Source organism: Sitodiplosis mosellana, unplaced genomic scaffold (assembly GCF_009176505.1).
Source record: "Sitodiplosis mosellana isolate CC-2019 unplaced genomic scaffold, AAFC_SMos_1.0 Smas_scaffold_4, whole genome shotgun sequence".
NCBI lineage: Eukaryota > Metazoa > Arthropoda > Insecta > Diptera > Cecidomyiidae > Sitodiplosis > Sitodiplosis mosellana.
This window is the reverse complement of record NW_022595247.1, coordinates 604099-624780: the sequence shown is the minus strand read 5'-3', so window position 1 is coordinate 624780 and position 20682 is coordinate 604099. Positions and strand designations below refer to the sequence as shown.

Below are 20682 nucleotides of genomic sequence, written 5' to 3'. Positions count from 1 at the left end.
TAACAAACGAATCTGCTTGGAAAGCGCTGTTCTAAATGATTATTTGTTTTGTACAGTTCAAGGAAATGTGTGTGCGTGCGAATGGCGGAGAAAAAACGCAAACAACACATTTTGGTGGGTAAATAAAAAAATACGACGGGATTATTTAAATCCTTTTAAAATGGAACGAAATTTTAAATGAAATTGCAGTGCTTGGGCGAGTCATAAAAAAGCGGGTGGTTTCGTCGAGAAAGTTGAGACACACAGCGGAAAATCACCAGACAAACAGAGAGAAACAGAGAGAAACGGAGAGAGAGAGAAAGAAATCACGAGCGAGCAAAAGATGAAAATCAAAGTATTTATGGAATCAAAAGTTAAACGCTTTGAGAATAAAATAATTAAATGAAAATGGTAATTTTGTTTGTCGTTGCTACCAAATGTTTGCGTATCATTACACAGCATGAAAGAGCATGTTGTTTGGTTTTGTGAGCCGAACGAAAGGGAGTGAGAGTGAGCGGAATTGCGGAAAAGCCCATCAAATCGAGTGTGCTTGTGTTTTATACATTAGTTGTCGATGTGTTCACCGACGGCACTCGATAGTGTTTGTTGCAATTTCCATCTCGTTCCCAATGATTAGTTTCACTTCCGTAAACCGAACGACGAGAGGGTAAATAAAAAGACGTCAACGATGATGCTATGCTATGCAAATTAAGTTGGTATGAGTGAACATTTAATGGGATAATTTATAGCGACAGTGAAAATAGATTTTTAAACGGCAAACGGCAAAATGGTTGAAGGAAAAAAACCGAAGAAAAGAAGAAAAGAAGAAAACCAAAACCCATTTCAACTAAAATAAACATTTCAACCAAATTAAATTGTGGCACACAATTTCCGTCTAATTCATTCGGAGATGAGGTTTCGACACGAGACGTGGTTTTATCTATCACTGCAATAAATGCGAGTGTATAGTTAAATTGATGGCTTTGAAATGTGCTATGTGCCAAAGTTGTCTATTCTGATGCGATGAAATTCATTCTATTTCCGACTTCAAGCTGAATATGAATGTAAACCATCAATTAATTAGAATTTAAGTAAAATCAACATAAAATTGCGCTGATAGCAAAAATACTCCCGTTTCATCTGTAATCTCGTCGCTAATTAAGCAATTTATCCATAATAATAAATAGTTGATTTTAATTTGTGGCCAATCCAAATTCCCCGCAATCTTTGACCAAACTCATAATCTGCGTGTGATAATCGACAGCATAAAAACCAAAATACATGGTGCAAAGCATATGTTTGCACGAATCAACCAAATAACGGTCATAGATAATATTGTTCCACGTATAACAAATGCATTTAAAATCGACTAGAAAATTAATGTTATTTGCTTGTATGTAGAGCGTGTGTGTGCGTTATAGCATTGTTGTCGTTGTTGTTGTTGACATCGTATCCAATTGTTGTATTCGTGTTATTCTATAGATCTGTTGCACGAGCGTGGCAAGTGTAAACATCACAATCGAACATTTTTGTGCATACAATAGCTGCTCGAACGCCTTTTTTTTCACACAATGACATGTTTTGCATGAAAATAATTTTTTTACCCAGTCGTGTCAAAAGTCAAAGTCTGAGTTTACTGAGAACGGGAGCAAAAAAAAATTTTAAGCATGAGTAAATAAAAAGCAACATCCTGATATTTTACCCAGCATCGTTGTTTAGGAGCATATCATAAATCAACACGCGCGACATATCCATATCGCATATCAATCCATTCGATTGTGTGCTCGTGTGTATGCAAGAGAGAGGGAGAAAGAGAGGAAATTGAACAACACTCCGACATGCACCATTTAATGCATTGCATCGATGTGAGTGCCGTGCCCACTCTCACAATACATTTTAATATAAATTTTACAAAATAATTTATGAATTTTTGGGATTCATTTGAATGCGCCCGAGATGCAAATATATGCATTCATCATGCATGTTTCATGCTTCCGGAAATATAATTTAACGCAAACAAGCGACGTACGCTGTTTCACTCCAATTCCACATCATTATTTACCACATTGCACCATCGGCCGCTCGGTTTTATATGCTCGTTGCTTTTTGCTTACACACATCTAAATGGGTGAAGGGAAAACGCTAGATAGTTTTGGTCATGTTAAACACACATGTTTATTTTCGAGTATGTGGAAAAAGTTATACAAATTTCTTCGTTTTTTTTTTAATTTTAATTTTATCGATTAATCGATGGTTGTGTGTAAACCCTGGTCTTATTAAACAAATTTTCAACATTCTTTGTATTCCATTCAGATGAATTTGACGTTTAGAAAATAGTTATTAGTGCAAAGACACCGTAGAGCAATGCACATGGGTAAGCAATCAATATTTGCTGATGATCCATTGAATATGCGGTTACAAATAGTTTCGAAGCAGATATTGAACACCATAAAATACACAAACCGGCCAGCAACATACCAAAAATGCCCCTGAAAATGTCAAACGGAAAATTGTTGCTGTAAATTCGGGTTTCAAAGAAGATGACGAATACAATTATAATTGACATGGGCATTTTACTCACTGTATAGTTAAAATCACGTTGATTCCTGAAAGTAATACCATCGGCAAGAGACAATACCCCAGAACAGAGACGACAGCACCTACTGTGACGGATGCTTGTGTTGCCATCACACTCAATAGGGCAAAGAATGCCAAACATCCTAATACGCCAATACCATAGATGTAGGAAAAGTGAACTTTACCACTCTGCAAAAAGGGTAAAATGAAAATAGAGAACATGATTGGTGGAATAAATCTGGTTTTGGTTGAAAAAAAAGTGCGCAAATGGCCAAAGTCAATGATGCTAGATTTCTAATTGAACATTTTTATCGATGATAAAGAAAAATTTCTTTATGTTTCAAAAACACCTTCTTCTGAAACATTTTTTTCTCACGACCAATCCATTCAAAATCCAATCGTTTTAAATAAAATTTCCAAGTTTCAATGAAATGTCAATAAAAAAATCACAAGAATAAGTTGACTGACTTACAAGAAGTAAAAATGAGCCCAATGTCAGGCAAAATACAAGCGGTCCAGCCAAATCGGTGTCTTGCAATATCGTTTGATCTGTCGTTCGGAATGGATTCAAAACAGATAGTGTCTGTAATGAATAATTTAATTAGATTCACGCAAAACTTAATGAAATCCAGGATCAAATAGAATGATTTTGGACACGACTTACTTTTTGTAAGATGTGATTTGGGTTGATGCCGAGTTCTATTGAAGTAAAAAGAACAAATATTGATGCATTAAGCGGCTATATTATTTGAAATCATCTATTGAAGAGTAATGTTGGATTGAACCATTCAAAAGTGTTACCTTCCAAAAGTGGTGGCTCGTTGTCAAAATCGCTGGTTGTTCCATCATAAATGGGATCTGGTGCAGCATATGCAGTTGGATCGTAGTATGTGTTATTGTAGCTGGTATTAGCATAAATACCCGAGTTTGGGTCCACATTTTGAGTGGCATCAAACGTTTGGAAGTTTCTTTAACAAAGAGTAATTATTTTAATTTCAGTGAATTCAACATTGACATTTGTTAATCGACTTGAAAAAGTTTCATTCTTTAATCGACTTGTTTTCTTCAGACTGGCCAATGCAAACCAAAATTTGTGACTTACAGCTCACTTCCAAACTGTTCGGGCATTTCGAAATTGTACGACTGTTGTTGATTGCTGTTCCAGTTGTTGTAATTTTGCTGATCGTAATTGGCCATGGTTCTAATCTAATACAAAAAATGAAACCATCGTAGGAAAAATTTGGATTTTTAAAGTCAAAAATTGGATTTGTATTTTAATCGGATGAAGAAGTTAAAACGCCAACACGTCACTTTTCCATGCTCACTGCAATCAGTCACAGAACTTACCGATTTTAATATGAATTTATTGCCGGAAAGGAAACGAGATCCGCTGACGAGATTAGGAATCAAATTAAGAAGAAAATAAGGACAAAATAGACGGTTTCTTAAGACGATTTATTTCCCTTTTAATCGTGTGAAAGAACGAGATTCTACTAATCAATTTGGTTGCGATGTGTTTCTGTGTTGTCATTTTACATCTACGTGAGTCAAATGTCAAAGTAGCTGTCGTACAAACCCCATTTTCGATGCAATACGTAATGGCCGATTCCGACCAGTGGACAATAGATGGCGCTGTACTCATTCACTGAACCACTTTTTCAAACAAGCAACATTTCATACTTACATATGACATCGCAACAAAAGCTTTAGAAGAGATCTTTTTGGATGCATTTTCTAAACAGTACTTTCACCAAGAGAAGAAAAACTCAATGAAATTCAAATAAAAACAAAGACCGTTTTTTTTTGGTGCCAATAAATGATTTAATTTTATTTCAGTTTTTGGTGAACGTTTTGTGATTGATTTCTTTTTTCAGTTGTTGTTGTTTCAATATACAGAATTACAATGTTTCTTACGATTATAAATTCTAGGAAAGTCGAGAATCTAATTCGAGTTGATCGCTTTTTCCGTTGAACATTGCGAATTGTCACAAAAGGTTTGTTGTTGTTTTGTTGTATCTAAATTTGTTCTACTTAGATTTTGATTCGCTGCTTCGATCGATCGAAAAAATAAAGCTTCGACTTGGTTGAAACAGAAACTAATACGGAATTTCTGATTTTTACCCTGATATTTTGCTTTTCTTGTTTTTTCAAATGACCAATTGCTGTTTGTTTGGACCAATATTTTGTTTTTACTTGTTTTACATTTCGTTGGCATTTTTTTTATTTTCTTTTTTGTTTTCATTTTTTTTTTCTTGGAAATTATCGAAATAATTTCAATTTGGGCTGATGACTGTAGCCCATTTCAGCAGCGGTTTTGGTGTTAAATTGTTTCAAATTATTTTTACAAAATTACAGAAAATCAATTGATTTGTACAAAATTATGACGCGAGAAAAAAAAAACACAAAAAAAATTCATTGATTTGAGCGTTCCAATCAAACGTAAATAATATTCTCTTTATGATATCACATCTCTTTGTTTTTGTTATTTTTGTTATCAATTCATTTCGTTTTCGAATATGATTCATACTTTGTAATTATCACAATTTCTTCCTTGTTCTTATCTTATTGGTGAACTCTCTCGAATCACTTAGCAGTTGAAATGACACGGTCGGTATTTTTTCTTTTAATTTCACAGCAATGCAACGAAATCTGATAAATGGTATGATAAGATATAGTTTTTTTTTCATTTTGGTTGCCAAATGATGAATTTTGCTGCACCAATGATCGAAAAATCGAATTTTATTTTTAATTTTTTTCATATGTGATGATGGGTGCTTACAGATGTGAAGCCATTCAAATGTGATCTTCATTCCAAATTAATCACAAGTTCACATCTGAATGACTTCTCGCCGATAAGCGATTTGCTGTGTGAATTTTTTTTTCTCTGTCTATCACCAAATAAAATTTGGTAAATTTAGTTGCCTAAAATGAGTGTATTTGCTTTTTTTGGTAACGACTTATCGGCTTTCGGGCTATTGCTGTGTGTGTTGTGTTGTGTATAGCATATTTATTTTTGTTTCATTTTGTGATTATATTGTAAAATTGTTTCAAAAACATTTCTGTAATTTTGTAGGAATAATGATTGTGTGTTTTTATCACTTTAAAATGGTCCCTGACCTATGAACACGCTGCTTCGATTGGCAATGATTTTGGCCTACCGCTAATCAGGAGGGAACGTTTTAAAATGTCTGAATCTCTTTCTTAGACATCGGATGGTGTTTTATCTCGATTTTTTAGTTTTTCTCTTCGTTTTGTATGTGCGAACGCTTTGGTTTGATGTTTTGCTTTTTGTTTTTAAAGAATAAATTCAAATTGCTTTGTTTTTTTTTGCTTCTGCTAGAGCTTGTTATGCTCATTACTGAATAAACAGCTCTCAACTCAGTATGTTCTTTTTTCTTAAGTTTCATGCGGACATCTTCCGTTCTAGGTGGGGTAATTCTGATCTGATTCGCTAAATGTATTTTGTTTTTTTCGTTATTTGTCACCAATTTTTATTTTCCAAGTTGTTCGCAACAAAAAATAAATAAATTGGTTTTCGATTTGATTTTATTCGCACTTTAAATTTTGTTTCGTTAAAAAAAACAGGTACTCTTTGTGCAAATCTCTTTTTTTTAAGTTACATCTTCCTCTTATGCTCTTAAATATTCGTAACATAAACGGGATTTATCTTTTTGTTCAAAATGTTGATAACTCGTATTTTGTTTTTCTTTAGTTTAGCTCCATTAGTTTATAAGTACTACGAATGCGTTGTGAATTCGCCTTGGAAAAATATATTTGTTTTTCTTTTATCGCGCGAATTGAATGACACCGAATTGAATGGGTGCATCCAAATGCACCGTAAAATTTGTTTTGATTCAAACGAAAAAAGGTATGTAATGGAAAAAACGGGGAAGTATGAAACATGTACATCGATTCCGATTCGACGTTAGCTCAGCGAATATGCAAAGAGATTCAAAATGTGTTTGGGCTCAACTTCATACTTAGTTTGATGCTCTTGGTCTTATTGTCTGTGTGTCTTCGGGAAATGTTTGGTGATGTTGACGTTCGCTATTCCAAAGTAACAATTGCACACGACGAGAGCATCAAAACCAACGGGATGTACAAAATCGCCAAGCTCAACGAATCGGAACAGAAAATGTCATCGAAATGAAAACTTTAAAAAAAAACGCGTGTTTACTCAATTACAAATAGCTTCGTGCGCTATTTGATGGATGATTGTTTTTTAAGTTGATTTTTTTCGGAAGTTTTTTTTTTCTCTTATTCTTTCATTAAAAAATGGAAAAAATCACATTATGATCGGTCACACGGTGTGGCTGCCGTTTTTGCAAATGCATCAAATTGAAAAGTCAGTCTGACTTCGCAGAATCTTCGGCAAATGATATTGTAAGTGTGTGAGTGTTTGGTTTTTCTTTTGTTATATGAGAGATAAATTCGCATGTGGGATTTGAAAACAGTCTTTCTCGGTAAAAATCAACGATATTTCTCGATGATGCGCGCATAAAATAAACGATATTTTCTGAGCGCCCAATTCTTTAAAAAGAAAAAAAACTTACTCAAACCGTTTTGTTCAAATCATCCTTGCCCTATGTCACATTCTCATCAATTTACTTCTCTCCTCCCTTCGCTCCTCTTTTCACAATAAAAATGTTCGTTTTTTTTTAAATAAATATTTTTTTGTTGTTTTCTTCATTTTTTTTCTCTGCTATCTATCTGTGGCTCATATCGACGGAATTTACGTTTCAAATTTTCATCTTGTTCATTTTTTTTTGTTTTCATTTCTTCTTTTTAAAACCTCGCAAAAAGAGGCCAAGTCGTTTTATAAAATGATCTATATGTAAATAAATCTTCTGTTTTTTTTTTGTACCCACCCCCCAATCTTAATTTCTCATCTTTTGCTTCTGTTTCTCACACCGTTGCTGCAAGAGCATTACCACTAGCGACACCTTGTGCCACCGATAGTAAAATCCTGTGTGCTACAATTTATTTTTCAACACATTACAATCGGTGCCACCAGGATCGCCTGTGGTATATTGCTGTTGCAGCAACCTTGTGCTGTTTCTTCTTTTTAAATATTATTTATATACACAATATTTTGTTGTTTCGTTTGTCTATTCGTTCTTATCGTTTATCTCATTCTCAGTTGGTTTTTGTTTTGTTTCAAATAGTTTTTTTTCGATCAATTTGTGTGTGTGTGTGTGTGTTTTTCTCGGCGATGTGGAGAAATATCGTTGATTTATTGTCAGAGCGTGTGACAAAAGGGGATCGGAAAGCAGTTGATTGAGATTTGCCGAATTTTAGCTGGCTTGATGTCAAGGCAAAATACATGGTCTGACTTAAATATTAAAAAAACGTTAATTAAACAGGAATTAGTTGAAATAATGTCAGAACAAGAACGTTGCTCATCGTACAATTCTATGCATTTGTCCCGTTGAATACCGATTTGCTTACTCCCTTTCTTTTTGCCAATGTTTTAAAAAAAATGTGGGACGTAAATGCATAGAATAGATTTAGATGATTGTGTGTGTGTGTCTATGTATGATTGAGAGGATCTTATGGCTAGATTTGGGTATAAATGACGTTTGATAGCTTAGATGCAAATAATCCTCTCGCTCTCTTCTTCATGTGACAAATCATTATGAAATGGATTCTCTATGCGAATAGACTTTTGGAAAATTCAACAAATTTGTTTTTCACATTTTCTTTTTGCTTCTTCTTCTTCTTCTTTTTCTTTGTTGTGCCAATCGATAAACTCTAATGCATTCATTTCTAAAATGGTTTTTCTTTTGATTTTTATAAATTGTCATGACGATCGTTGTTAGCATGTCCGTGATGAACAAATGGACAATGTTTATGTTAATTTTTCTTCATGTTCTTCATAAATTTTACAGCAGAGAATCGAGAAGAAACCAAAATAAAAAGTTACATTAAGCGTGTTGTAGCACGCATACGTTTGTCACCTCTCAAAATGGATGTTCTGTTTGGTTTTTTTCTTTATGTACAAATGTGATTTCTTAATTTACATTATTTCTTTTTCATTTTGTTGTTTTGTTTTAATAAAATCATGTTTATGCGTAATTCACTTGATGTTGTGAGTTCAATCCTTTGGTTTTTTTTGTTATTTTCTTTCGCTTCTGTTGTTACTCGCGGCTTTCGGCATAAGCCGCATGAGTGTAGCACGGATTTACACATCGAACCATTCGAGAAAAAAAAATTATTTACAGAATGCAGACAAACAATGTGTGACTGTCGTTTTTAAAACATAACCATTGGCGTTTCGAATTTGTCCGACTAAATATTCACGCACTCGAAAACTGATTCGAATGATTTGCTTTTGTGGTTTCATGAAATGAAGAGTTTGTTTTTCTTGCTTAATTTCTTGTCTATTGTTTGACAGTGTGATGTTTGTTTACGAAACCCAAATGAAAAAAAGGCAGAAATGACCGATTGATGGTTTGATTGGCCAAAAGGAATTCTTTAGTTCCGTTTTCATTCACTGCAGAGATTCATTTTACCAACAAAATTTCATCTCTATCTCTTACTCTCAGGATCAATTTGTTTTTTTGCCAACACTTGAGTGTCTTTGAGTGGGAAAGAAATCACATTCAGTTTTTTCGCTTTAATCAGTTAACCATACGTTCCATTTCCATGTTTTATTTGTATATCATTCTTATCGCTTCGGAACATTTCAGTTGGTTTCATGTTATTCGTGTGTGTGTGTTTGTTTGTTTGTTGTTGCTTTTAAATTATAAAAAAGAGTTTTAAATTCATCCTACACATTTTTGTCTTGAACAACATACAAATTTTATTTACTTTCTTCTTCTTTTTTAATTCTTCATGCTACTTAGTTATTTGTTGTAGTTGCTTTGAATTTTATCGTAGTACAATTAAGTGGATTTGTTTCATCTCTCATAAATGTTGGTTCTTTTAATGCATTTTATGAAATGTGTTGATGAATTACTTTCGAGAAATTGTCAGATGCATACGTTGTTTTTTCTTCTTCTTAAAATGAGTTGATCCATTAAACCCAACTCGGAGTTCTGGATAATTTTTCTCTCTCTCTTTCTTTCTCTCTTGAAATTTCAATTTGTTGTTTTTTTTTCACACAAAAAAAAGCTTCTTTATATATACATACAGATTTGGTTTTCGTAATTTAAATTTGTGTTTTTCTTAATGTTGCACATCAATCGAACGCATGCACCGACATTTTCACTTCTCAAAAGTTATTCACAGTTTTGGTTGTTTTTTTTACCTATGCATGTTGGTTTCTTTTTAAATTTTAAATCGGTGTGTTTATTTTGTTTTTATTTGTGTGTTTCGTACATCGCGACTTGTAACCCTTCAATATTTAAATTCTGTGTGCAACAAAAAAAAAAAAAATTCCTGATTCTAAACATGTATGTTTTTTTCTCTGTCTTTTTCATTGTTCCTTAATCCGATTTTATGCACATTGATTTTTGTTTTAGGTAATCGCACAATAATATTTCTCTCACACTATTTTCTTTTTAAAATTGATCTCTTCACCTAAACTTTGATCCTTTCTTCTTTCTATTCACGTGGTTTAGTTTGTTGTTGTTGTAAAATTAATGTTTTCTTGTGTGTTTTTCTTTTAATATTGTAATTTATGATTATTTTAATTTAGTTTTTGCTCTGAATTTGGTAGATTTAAAAAAAAACAGTAGGCGAGTGTATTGACAATAGATATTTTTCATTTTGTTTGTTTTGTTGTTTCTCTTGTTATTAGTTTTTTAGTTGTCCTCATCTTCGGAATTTCATTTGCAAAATGTTTTGTTTGTGTGTGTACTTTCTTTTTGATGAGAAATGATTGAACGAGGTGTTTGGCTTACTTGCTGACAATACTCTCATTGTTGCTGTTGATTGAGTCGTTTGGTGCACTGGCCACATACAGCGCTGGATCGATGACCTTTGGTATCGGCTTAATTTCTGTACCCAATTCCTTTTCGATGCGATGAAGATTGAAACGATCTTCATAGGTGATGAGATTGATAGCAATACCTAGACGAAAGAAGTGCAATTGAACGGATTAGCATTTTAGGCAACAATGAATGTGAAAATCAAACCATAGAATTGAAAAGAAAACAAATAAAGTCAGTGTCGTTTTTTCTCATTTATTATTTAAATGTTGGGGAATCCGTGAAAATTCATCATATTTATTCAAGACATTTTAGGTTCGCGAAAAAAAAAAATAAAACAACAAAATCCGACTTACCCAAGTGTCCAAAACGACCAGATCGTCCAATTCGGTGCAAGTAAGTTTCAGCCATTTTGGGGAAATCGAAGTTGATGACAACATTCACAGCCTGTACATCAATACCACGTGTAAACAGATCGGAGCAGACCAAATTTCTGCATAAACCTTGACGAAAATCGTGGAACACCCGATTCCGATGCGCCTGTGCCATTTTTGCGTGAATGTAGTAGCAACAGTAGCCCAATTCGGTGATTTTCTTTGCCAACAATTCAACACGTTGCGTTGAATTGCAGAAAATGATCGACTGATTGATTTGCAACTTTGAGAACAGTGTGTTCAAACAGTGGACCTTTTGGCGTTCCTGTACGAACGCATAATATTGTGTCACACCCTTAAGCGTTAGCTCTTCCATCAAATTGATTTCATATGGATCGCGCAAATGTTTGTCCATAAAATTTTTCACGCTGAGTGGGAATGTGGCCGAAAACAATAGAATTTGCAATTCTTTTGGCAGTTTCATGATAACATGATCCAGCATGCCTTTGAAATCCTGTGACAAAAGTTTATCGGCTTCGTCGAGTACAAGCATTCTGCATTGTGACATGTTTGCAACTTCTTTGTCGATGAGATCAAGAATACGGCCGGGTGTTGCGATAATAAGTTGAACTGTGGAGAGGAAACGAGAGCGAGATAGTGCGTGGGAGGGAAAGAAAGAAAATATACGATCATTAGCATATAAATATATTTCGGTCGAAATGAATGAATTGTGAAATGGTCGAGTGAGTCAGCATCGTTTCTTCTCATTTATTGTTTAAATGTTGGGGAATCCGTGAAAATTCATCATATCAAATCACGTTTTCAATTCGAAAATTCTCATGTTTTGCTTACCTTTTTGATAAATTCGCATAATATCATCCTTAAGAACAGTGCCACCGGTGGTCACCATTACTCTAATGTTCAGGTGTTTTGCTAGTTCGATGCAAATTTGCGATGTTTGTAGAGCCAATTCTCTGGTTGGCACAATGATCAATCCCTGAATACAGTCCTTTGTTGAGTCAATTTGTTCCAACACCGGAATCGAGTATGCTCCTGTTTTGCCGGTACCGTTCTTGGCACGCGCCAGAATGTCTTTGCCACCCAATGCAACTGGTATAGCTGCCTCCTGGATCGGTGACGGTTTCTCCCATCCTTTCTCAAAAATGCCCATCAACAATTCACGTTTCAAGCAAAATTCCTCAAATTCATTGCCACGTGTGTCTGTCACATCGCTGGTTTTGATGCGCATATCCTTTGGTGGGACCTTCAATTTTTGCTTCCAACCAGTTATGTCCAGCTCATTTGCTGTCGACACGATTTTACCATCGCTGTATGGAACGAAACAAATAAATCACATTGAAAGTGTTAAAAATCGACTCGAAAAATCAATGATGAATCCAATGGGGTAAAATAATTGGAAAAACGAGAAAAAAATCATTCTTTGAAATGAATTTTTGTTTTGTTATTCTGCGATGAGTAGAATATTTTCCTGGCAAACGGGACAAACATTCCATGGAGTGAGCAGAGCATAACGTTTGATCTAGCCGACCACAATTTAGATTAAACGCATTGTATACATTTATCTTACTCAACAGGTTGGCCATTCGTGTTATTTTTAATGGAGCAACACAAACGCGATTGTAAGCACAAAAAGTGCTGTTCTCAGCACCCAGTCGTTTGTACTTTGATTCCGTTGTATCACAATTCCAATGAAATTTATAGAATGATGAAAGAGTTAAACATTTGCGAAGCCATTTTTATATCTGAATGATTTTGAATATTTATAGCGATAGCATTGTCTAGTATAGCTCAAACCAAATTTTTCAAAATTGAAAAAACTTCGTGATGTTCAACAAAGTGTTCGTTCAAATCTTTGAAAAAAAAAGTGTTGAAACAAAAATGTTATTCTGCGATGAGTAGAATATTTCCTTGAGACAACGAGGAAAATATTCCATGGAGTGAGCAGAGCATGCCGTTTAGTCTAGCCGACCATAATTTAGATAAAATGCAATCGTCGCATTTCTCTTACTTAATTGGTTGGCTATTTGTAATGGATAGAAGCGAAGGATATTCGCCATTGAATTGAAAAAAAAAATGTTGGAAAATGAAATGAGAATAGGAAGCAACGAATGAAAGAGAGAAGAGGTGCCGGTTGGAGAATGGTTCGAAATGGCTTGGCATTGAATGGGTTCAATGTCAAACTTGAAAAGGAAGAAACAACTGTGAAAGTCGATTAAAATCGATAAAGTGATTCGTTATTGTTCTTCAGAGTTTTTATTGCTTACAAAGAAAGTGTTATTCTGCGATGGTAGAATGATTCCCTTGATAAATGGGGCAAACATTCCATGGAGTGAGCAGAGCATGCCGTTTTTTCTAGCCGATCATAATTTAGATCAAATGCAATTTTTACATCCATCTTACTCAACTGATTGGCTGTAAGGGATTGTATGAACGAATGACGCGTATGTTTAATGGCTTCTTTATGATTAGGAATTCGGATGAATGATGATAGCGAAAATTCAATGGAATTTCATTGAAATTATTTCAATGAAATGTTTTGAAAGAAAACTCAATAAAATGAAACAAAGAAAATGAAATCAAATAAATTTTTTTTAGCAAAAATGAGTTGGAATTGCAATGAAATCACTACTAAATTTACTCCAAAAGTAAATGAATTATCGAAAAAAATGTGTTTTCTTATTCAAAAAATTAAAAATAAACCAAGTCAATTACCTTTTTGGGCCCGAATGGTTTGCTAGGTGATTCTTCGACATGTTTTCTGTCATCATCTTGATAAAAAAAGGTGATCACACTTGGCTTTAGCCTTTACACAAAATGATTATATGCACGATAATGATTTATTTAGGATAAACGATTGTTTTTCTTTTCTTTTAATGTTCTTCTTTGTGCTACGATTCAGTACAATTGAATCGATTTGCGTTCTTGGTAGTTTTTTTGTTGTTTAAATTGATTATTAAAATAGAAATTATAATATAATAATACAATGCTAAAATAAATGTTAAGAAAATTTAACAAAATAAGAACAATTCAAGCGTTCAATGACTTTTTTTCTGCTACTTTGAAAACTTGACACGTTTATTTTTATCTTCTTCTTTAGGATCTCTTTCTTGTTTTTTTTTTAAATTCAAGTTAATTTTCTAACAAGTGAAATTCATTTAAATTTTTATTGTTTCACGCTAAAAATCCAATTCAATTGGAGCCAAATTTACAAAAAAAAAAGATTCTCGGTATTTTTTTCTAATTCACTTTAAAATAGTCTTTTATGTCCGACTCATTATATTTATATGTCTTTAGTACCACAAATGTTTGTTTATTTTCCATTCGTTATTTCTCACTTCGAAATAAATAAGTTCTTTATTTTGAAACGCACAAAAAATGCTTCTTTCGATTGAATATTAGTGTTTTTGTTTCTTTTTCTTTGTCTATCTCGGTTTTCACTTTGAAAATGTTTTAAAAGCACAATTATTATAATGATTTTTAATTTTTTTCGCTTTCAATTTTTTTTATAATTTGCATTTGATATCTGTCAATAAGGGAAGAAAGAGAGAAAAAATGCGTAAAAATCGGGCTAGAGACGAATGAAACTTAACTAGGCGGCATGTTATAAATAGAGCAATATAGCGCGTTTGTCTTATCTCGATTTCAATAAAAAAAAATATCTCCCTTTGACGTGAAAAAGTCGATATTTGTGCGCGGCAGTGATGAGTAAACACGTGTTTTTTTTAAACAAGACGACCGAAGAAAATGTGATTCATCGTATGGAGAATGAAGAGATACGATGCAACTAATGACGCAGAGCAAAAGATAAAGTCATGTAACTTGACCTGACCATCGTTTCACGTTTCAATCGAAAAGATGCAACTCAAAATATCAGACCAAAGGCTATGTCTATTCGTCATGATATTCGGTTGCGATGTTGCACTGAATGCCGCTTGGTGTGAGCACACAGCAAAGGATCAATTCTGGGTTTTTTCCACAGTGTTACGTGGTGTATGGAGCATCAGCCGAACATAACGGTATAAGCGTTTTTGTTTCAACACACCACACAGCACAATATGCGATTCGTCGATTTCACCCGATCGGTTTTTGTGTTGTTGTTGCTGCATGAATAGTTTTTGGTGAAACACCGAAAATGGGCATCGATTTTGCAAGCCAACAAACTTTTTTTCCGTTGTTTTCACATTACATGACCGTATATGTGGCGTTGAGAACGTGTACGAAACCAATAAAAAGGCCGTACACTTGAGAAAGTGTAAGAAAATGGTGCAATGCATCCAAATGGCTTGGAACAATGGACAGTCGAACAGAGAAATGCACTCAAAACCAAGTTGAACGCTTTCTGTGCGACACGGAAACAATGCGGAAAAATGATTTGAATTTAAATTGGATGAAATTGGTATGAGACTAAGCCGAATTGGCAAGCAAGAAATTGTTGCTTTTGTTTAAGAATTGGAATCAGGAAAAAAATGGTTTCGGACAAAAGGCATCATATGAACCGAAAATACAGTTAGAAGCGTCGCGTTATCTTTCTTTTTCCTTTTACTCATATTCACGCTCAAGTGGAAAATGTACCGAAGATCGAACAGAACGAAGCAAAAAAAACCTCAGAATATACATATCTCCTGCAATGGCGTCGTCACCATTTATATGTATATATGTATATACATCGAGTATATATGTATCTCAATACAACTGTGATGTTGACTACCACATTTCGGTTCTACATATAATTTTTTTTTTATAAGCGAACAAAGACCGATTAAATTTATTTTTGACCGCGTAAAAATGATTTTGTTAAAATTTTACCGAGAAAAAATCAATTCACCGAAAAAATAGATTTAATTTAATTACAGCATTTGATACGCAATCGAAATTTTTATTGAAAGACCGAACGAAAAAAAAATTCATCGAATCATTTTTTTCAAAGATGGCTAACACACGACTTTACTTTGCGACCAAAATCCACATACATTCACTGCATACGATTCACGCGTTTCAGACTCTGTAGCACCGTCAAAGCGACGAAAAATGGCAAACATTATTTCATTTAAATCGCAATAAAAATCCATCGAAAATTACACCGTAATCGAGATAAAAACGCATTTGCCAAACGATATTTCCAAAAAACAAATGATTTTCAATGGTTTTCCATCGTAATAGTTACCTTTAGATTCTCTTCTTTTTATGGTTAAAATTTTTTATTCACTTCACTTCGCTTTTTTCTCTTTTTCACTTCTGTCCGCCAGGCTTCAAATTCGTAAATGAAATGACCGAACGCGATGTATGAGTTGTCGTGCGCACCAAGCACCGAGTACCATGATCACAGCGCCACCGCTATTTTGACACATCCAAACATCCGAACGCCGAATTTTGAACATCAGAATGGTCGTTGCGAGCGTTGTTTATTTCTCACTTTGAGGTGATGAAAAATTATTTTTATTTTTAATTCGGATTTTATGTTATTTGATTCAATGAAATTTTCCAAAAACAATTTATTAAATCAATTTTTTTCGACAAGAAATATGAAAATTTTCAATTCAAACCATTTCGTATTGAGCATAATGCCGTTTGACTTGATAGTATCCCTATTGGAAAAATTTCGAAATCAACTGAAACTTTTTGTTATTTTTAAATTTGACAGTACGTTTGTCTTTAGATCGATGCCGAACGATTTGAACTGATTCAATATTATTATTAAAATAATATATTGTGATTTTATCAATGAAAATTCGAAAAAAATAATCAAACCTTGGAAAAAAATATCCACACTTTTATTGTCCCAAATAAATTGAAAACAATTAATTGAATTTCACGCTAATATGTACATCTACAAACTAATAACTGAATTAGGCCAAACAATATTCAGACAATGATAAGAAAAAAAAACAATTTCTTTTTGAAAACAATTTAAAAACTCCTAGTTTTTGTACAGGTTACAGCTAAACTATCAGCTGCGATTTTTAGTTTTCATCCATCAAATGGATGAAAATTCTTATTCGAACGTCCAATCCCATGGAATACACATTGTCCCATCTGACAGAACCGAGTAGTAGTGGGTTATGTGTAGATTGCAATCCTTCAAGCAAACATCAGAGTCAACCAGTCGTGTCAAGCACTCAATCATGCGCTCCGGATCCACTGAATCGTCTTTTGACAATGAAACCAGGCCCAATTTTTTTATACATTGCTCATGTAATTCTCTCTCGATGAATTTATTCCTGAAATTGACAAAAATATTTCATTTGCAATAAATTCAACTCGAAAACTCGATGGTTGATTCTCTTCCACTAAAAACACAACACTTCAGTGATTTGAATAAACAGTTGACTCGCACATTTTGGAATTTCCACTTACTTCTTGTATGCTTCTGCTTTTTCGGCGGCTTCATTCATATGCGTTGATAAGAAATCGACTAGAATTGCACCAGGACACGTGGATGGAGCGATAAACTGACCGGTGGGGCTGACGCATAGTGGGCCAGCTTCGCTGTTAATTAGAAGTAAATTAGCAACATGTCGAATCATTGCTTGAACACACAGTTAGATTTTGTATGTAAAATCAATTCTCCACTTGGATACTTACGATTCAATGACTATTTCAAAATTGGACAAATCCGTTGGCCAAGTCTTGGGATAGTTTGAGTGTTGCGTCAAATAGTCCAACATTGAAGTGGTGACTTTACGTAAATAAGCGGCATAATGAACGACCTGTGCTTTAGGCATAAATTTTCGTCGAGAAATTTTAATTCCACGTAACACCTGAGACAGAGCCCTTTCGTAAGCTGGTATATGTTGCAAATATTCGTCTTGTTTTGGGATGTTTTTGAAAAACTGAAGAAAAAACGAACATTTTCTTCATCAAAAGATTGATTCAATATAAAGCGAATACTCCACTTACATCTAGCCAATTATGTTGCACATCTTCAGGCGATAGCATGATATAGCCTTCTAAACTAACCCCTGATGCTCTGGCAAATACAATCGTTCGACCTGAATTGAGAACAGAAGAAATTCAGGTTTAACATTTGCAAATACAAGAATCGAAACGTGAATTAACTTAATTATCTCAAATTTCATTGCAGCATTCAAGCGTTCAGAGTACCAACCATACCTTGCAAACATTGCATTTCATTTGTGTGCATGTTGAACAGATGCTCCAAGCTCTTCAAACACCCGCGAATGTGTTCAATATTCCAATCGCAATCGTATTCAATGCCGACCAGTTTCATATTGTTCACAAGTCGTTTTTCCAGTTTTTCCACGTCAGCCCGAATCGTTTGCAATGACTCAGAACGTTCATTAGCTGTCTTCGTATTTGAGTCTAACCATTTCCTACGGGAAAAACCAAATCGATTAGAATCAATTTAACAAGTTCATTAGAAATGTTTAAATCGCACTTCAACGTTTTGTCTTGTCTGGCCTTCTGCACTTCAGTTCGATACACTTCGTACTCCTCGTAAAATGTTCCATCTGGTCTGGAGTATACATTGCGATCGGTATGGAATTTGGCACTGGTTGATACCTTCTTAATTTTTAGCTTTTCCACTTTCTCCGTCGACAAATTACATGACTCTAATATGTGCTTCAAGAATCGTTTCACATCCGGCTCTTTCTCCAACGGTATTCGAATCAACTTGAATGAATCTGCGAAATAAAAACCGGTATAATCATTATCTCCATTAAAAATTTAATGATAATCGATCCAACCTCTGGACTTTTGATCTCTGACATAAAAGTTGATGTGTTTTGGTTTGGAAATGCTTGCCAGCCGTTGATTTTGTAGTGCTTCGAGGTATGCGCTAAGATGCTTCAAGGATTCTTCGTTTGTTGTCTAGAAAATGGACCAATACTTAACTGATTTTGTCAAATTTTCAAGATAAAAACAACTCAGTTCTAATTACTCGTTGCTCGGGATGTTGTCCAAATAAATCCGGATGTACGGCAAAATAGAACGGTCGAAGGACTGAAGACAGTTCTCCGCTTGATATCCATCGTCTTGTGTTTAAATTCGGTGAAAATCCATTCCACGAATTCGATCGAAACAGCGAATAATGATCAACACTAGGCGAACGGAAAGACGTAATTCATGAAAGAACGCAAAAAACCCCTTCCTCATTCAGAACGTTGAACCAAAGCATTTGACCTTGATCAATCAACATCATTTCGTATACTTACACATTTTTTGCGGTATTAACAATTATTCTGCCTTGAAACATTTATGAAAATCCGTGCGAATTTCATTAAAATAAAAAGAATTTGGCAGCGAACTAGAGCTTTGTTTATGTTTTATTGCGTTCCAGGAAATCACTGAATTGTCATTGTTCGAGCAGATGATTTTTGTTTTGAAGCATTCGAAGACTGTCAATTATGTCACATCAGAACAATAGCATTCGAACAACATTTCGAAAATAACACGGAATTGAGGTTATGTTGCACACCTCTGGTGACTTTATGTTTTTGTGCTTTGGTTTGCTGTAAATTGGATTTTTTTTTCTCGGAAGCTTATGACGCGATGTCGACTATTGACAACAACAATAAAATTCAATTTTCATTTTTAGGGAAGAAAATATACCTTCTTGTTCCCTCCGAACTTTTGTCTCTATGCCAATAAAAGCGAATGATTGTTCAATGTTTGGAATCGAAACTGTTTCATGTTTCATTCGACTCTGTGTTTGTTTATCCTTATCCTACTAATACTACTGAAAATACAGACTTGATTTCCCTTCCATTTCCAAATGATAACAAGCAAAATTCTCTTTGAAAACATCGAGTTCAAACTAGTTCTATTTATTTTGTCCATGTTTTTAATTCTCGTTTACAAATCTGCGAAAAGGCAGACACGGTTTCATCGTTGGCCCGTAAAAAGTTGAATGACAATCAATGCTGGTGACAGTGTTCAATGTGTCAGTTCAATATTTGGTTCGAATGGTAAATAAAAATAAATAAAAACTAAATCGATTCAATTTCTCGCAATTAGTCTAATTCTCTTCGATGGCCGCTCGAGCGCCGCGTGACAAGCTCTTTCCACGATGATTGAATATGTAGAACGAGGGTATGTTTGAGAGAGTTTCCCATGATTTGGCCTGTAAATCGATTGTGGCACGAATTTCCTTGAAGTCACCCACTACATGAAGCAAACTGTATATGATAAGAAATAGACTGGCTACAGATTGTATGATGATCTGAAACATTGGAACGATACCACACAATTAATCTCATGGACTTCAACAGTAATAAATTCAACTAAATTCATTTTCAATTAAAAACTTCAACGAATTTGCCGGCACACTCACATCTAAGGGGAGGAATGTATTTGTCTTTTCTTGGTCGGTGTCTCGCAGGTATGTTCGATCTAAAAATGAAATATCAACATCATTGATTTTTCTTCTGCATTCCAAATGAATAAATGACGGGTTTTGTTTGCTTACGTTGTGCAGCCGAATATGCGGCATGTAAAAGTGACAGAAATCCTACGACTAACAAAAACTTTGTGAATCCTGCATACGACATGTTGATGATCAATTTCTATGTGATTGGATTGAATAAAACTGAACTTTGGTTTTATTTAGAAATTCTTTAACTTTCCGTCACTAATTTAGTATTTTCAGACTGGAAAGTGTCAGAAGTCAAATAGTGTGTTTGACAGTTTGTGTCAAATTGAGAACGTCAGATTGGATGAGTGTATTAGACATGATGGGATTCATTCAATGACAACTCTTTCAATTGTTTGAATTCTGGGCGAGGAAATTTTTATTTTTTGCAATGAATAGAAAATATTCAGAGACAAATTTGTTTTATACAAATCAATAATTAAAATGTTTTAATATGGAAAAGCCAAATTCATTCGAGAAAATATTCATT

General features: G+C 34.2%; 4 protein-coding genes across 4 annotated transcripts; all 4 read right to left on the bottom strand.

Annotated features, from left to right (window-relative positions):
• Positions 1 to 2126: 2126 nt before the first annotated feature.
• LOC129566698 (protein YIPF5) lies at positions 2127 to 4108 on the bottom strand. The gene is made up of 7 exons (XM_055442855.1): positions 3904 to 4108; positions 3659 to 3762; positions 3358 to 3524; positions 3221 to 3255; positions 3029 to 3139; positions 2561 to 2745; positions 2127 to 2468 (listed from the first exon to the last, which is right to left on the bottom strand). The coding sequence occupies exons 2-7, from the start codon at positions 3751 to 3753 to the stop codon at positions 2306 to 2308; spliced, it is 756 nt and encodes a 251-aa protein (XP_055298830.1). The 5' UTR covers positions 3754 to 3762; positions 3904 to 4108; the 3' UTR covers positions 2127 to 2305.
• Positions 4109 to 9332: 5224 nt separating this feature from the next.
• LOC129566694 (ATP-dependent RNA helicase me31b) lies at positions 9333 to 16397 on the bottom strand. Its single transcript, XM_055442849.1, has 5 exons — positions 15987 to 16397; positions 13535 to 14345; positions 11654 to 12129; positions 10784 to 11431; positions 9333 to 10569 (listed from the first exon to the last, which is right to left on the bottom strand). The coding sequence occupies exons 2-5, from the start codon at positions 13588 to 13590 to the stop codon at positions 10397 to 10399; spliced, it is 1353 nt and encodes a 450-aa protein (XP_055298824.1). The 5' UTR covers positions 13591 to 14345; positions 15987 to 16397; the 3' UTR covers positions 9333 to 10396.
• A 164-nt stretch (positions 16398 to 16561) lies between these two features.
• LOC129566693 (T-cell activation inhibitor, mitochondrial) lies at positions 16562 to 19198 on the bottom strand. The gene is made up of 9 exons (XM_055442847.1): positions 18997 to 19198; positions 18723 to 18882; positions 18529 to 18652; positions 18219 to 18465; positions 17933 to 18153; positions 17720 to 17811; positions 17405 to 17652; positions 17177 to 17308; positions 16562 to 17040 (listed from the first exon to the last, which is right to left on the bottom strand). The coding sequence occupies exons 1-9, from the start codon at positions 19035 to 19037 to the stop codon at positions 16815 to 16817; spliced, it is 1491 nt and encodes a 496-aa protein (XP_055298822.1). The 5' UTR covers positions 19038 to 19198; the 3' UTR covers positions 16562 to 16814.
• Positions 19199 to 19572: 374 nt separating this feature from the next.
• LOC129566697 (ER membrane protein complex subunit 5) lies at positions 19573 to 20478 on the bottom strand. The gene is made up of 3 exons (XM_055442854.1): positions 20250 to 20478; positions 20115 to 20173; positions 19573 to 20003 (listed from the first exon to the last, which is right to left on the bottom strand). Exons 1-3 carry the CDS (start codon positions 20329 to 20331, stop codon positions 19800 to 19802), a joined length of 345 nt encoding a protein of 114 aa, XP_055298829.1. The 5' UTR covers positions 20332 to 20478; the 3' UTR covers positions 19573 to 19799.
• Between the last annotated feature and the right edge of the window lie 204 nt (positions 20479 to 20682).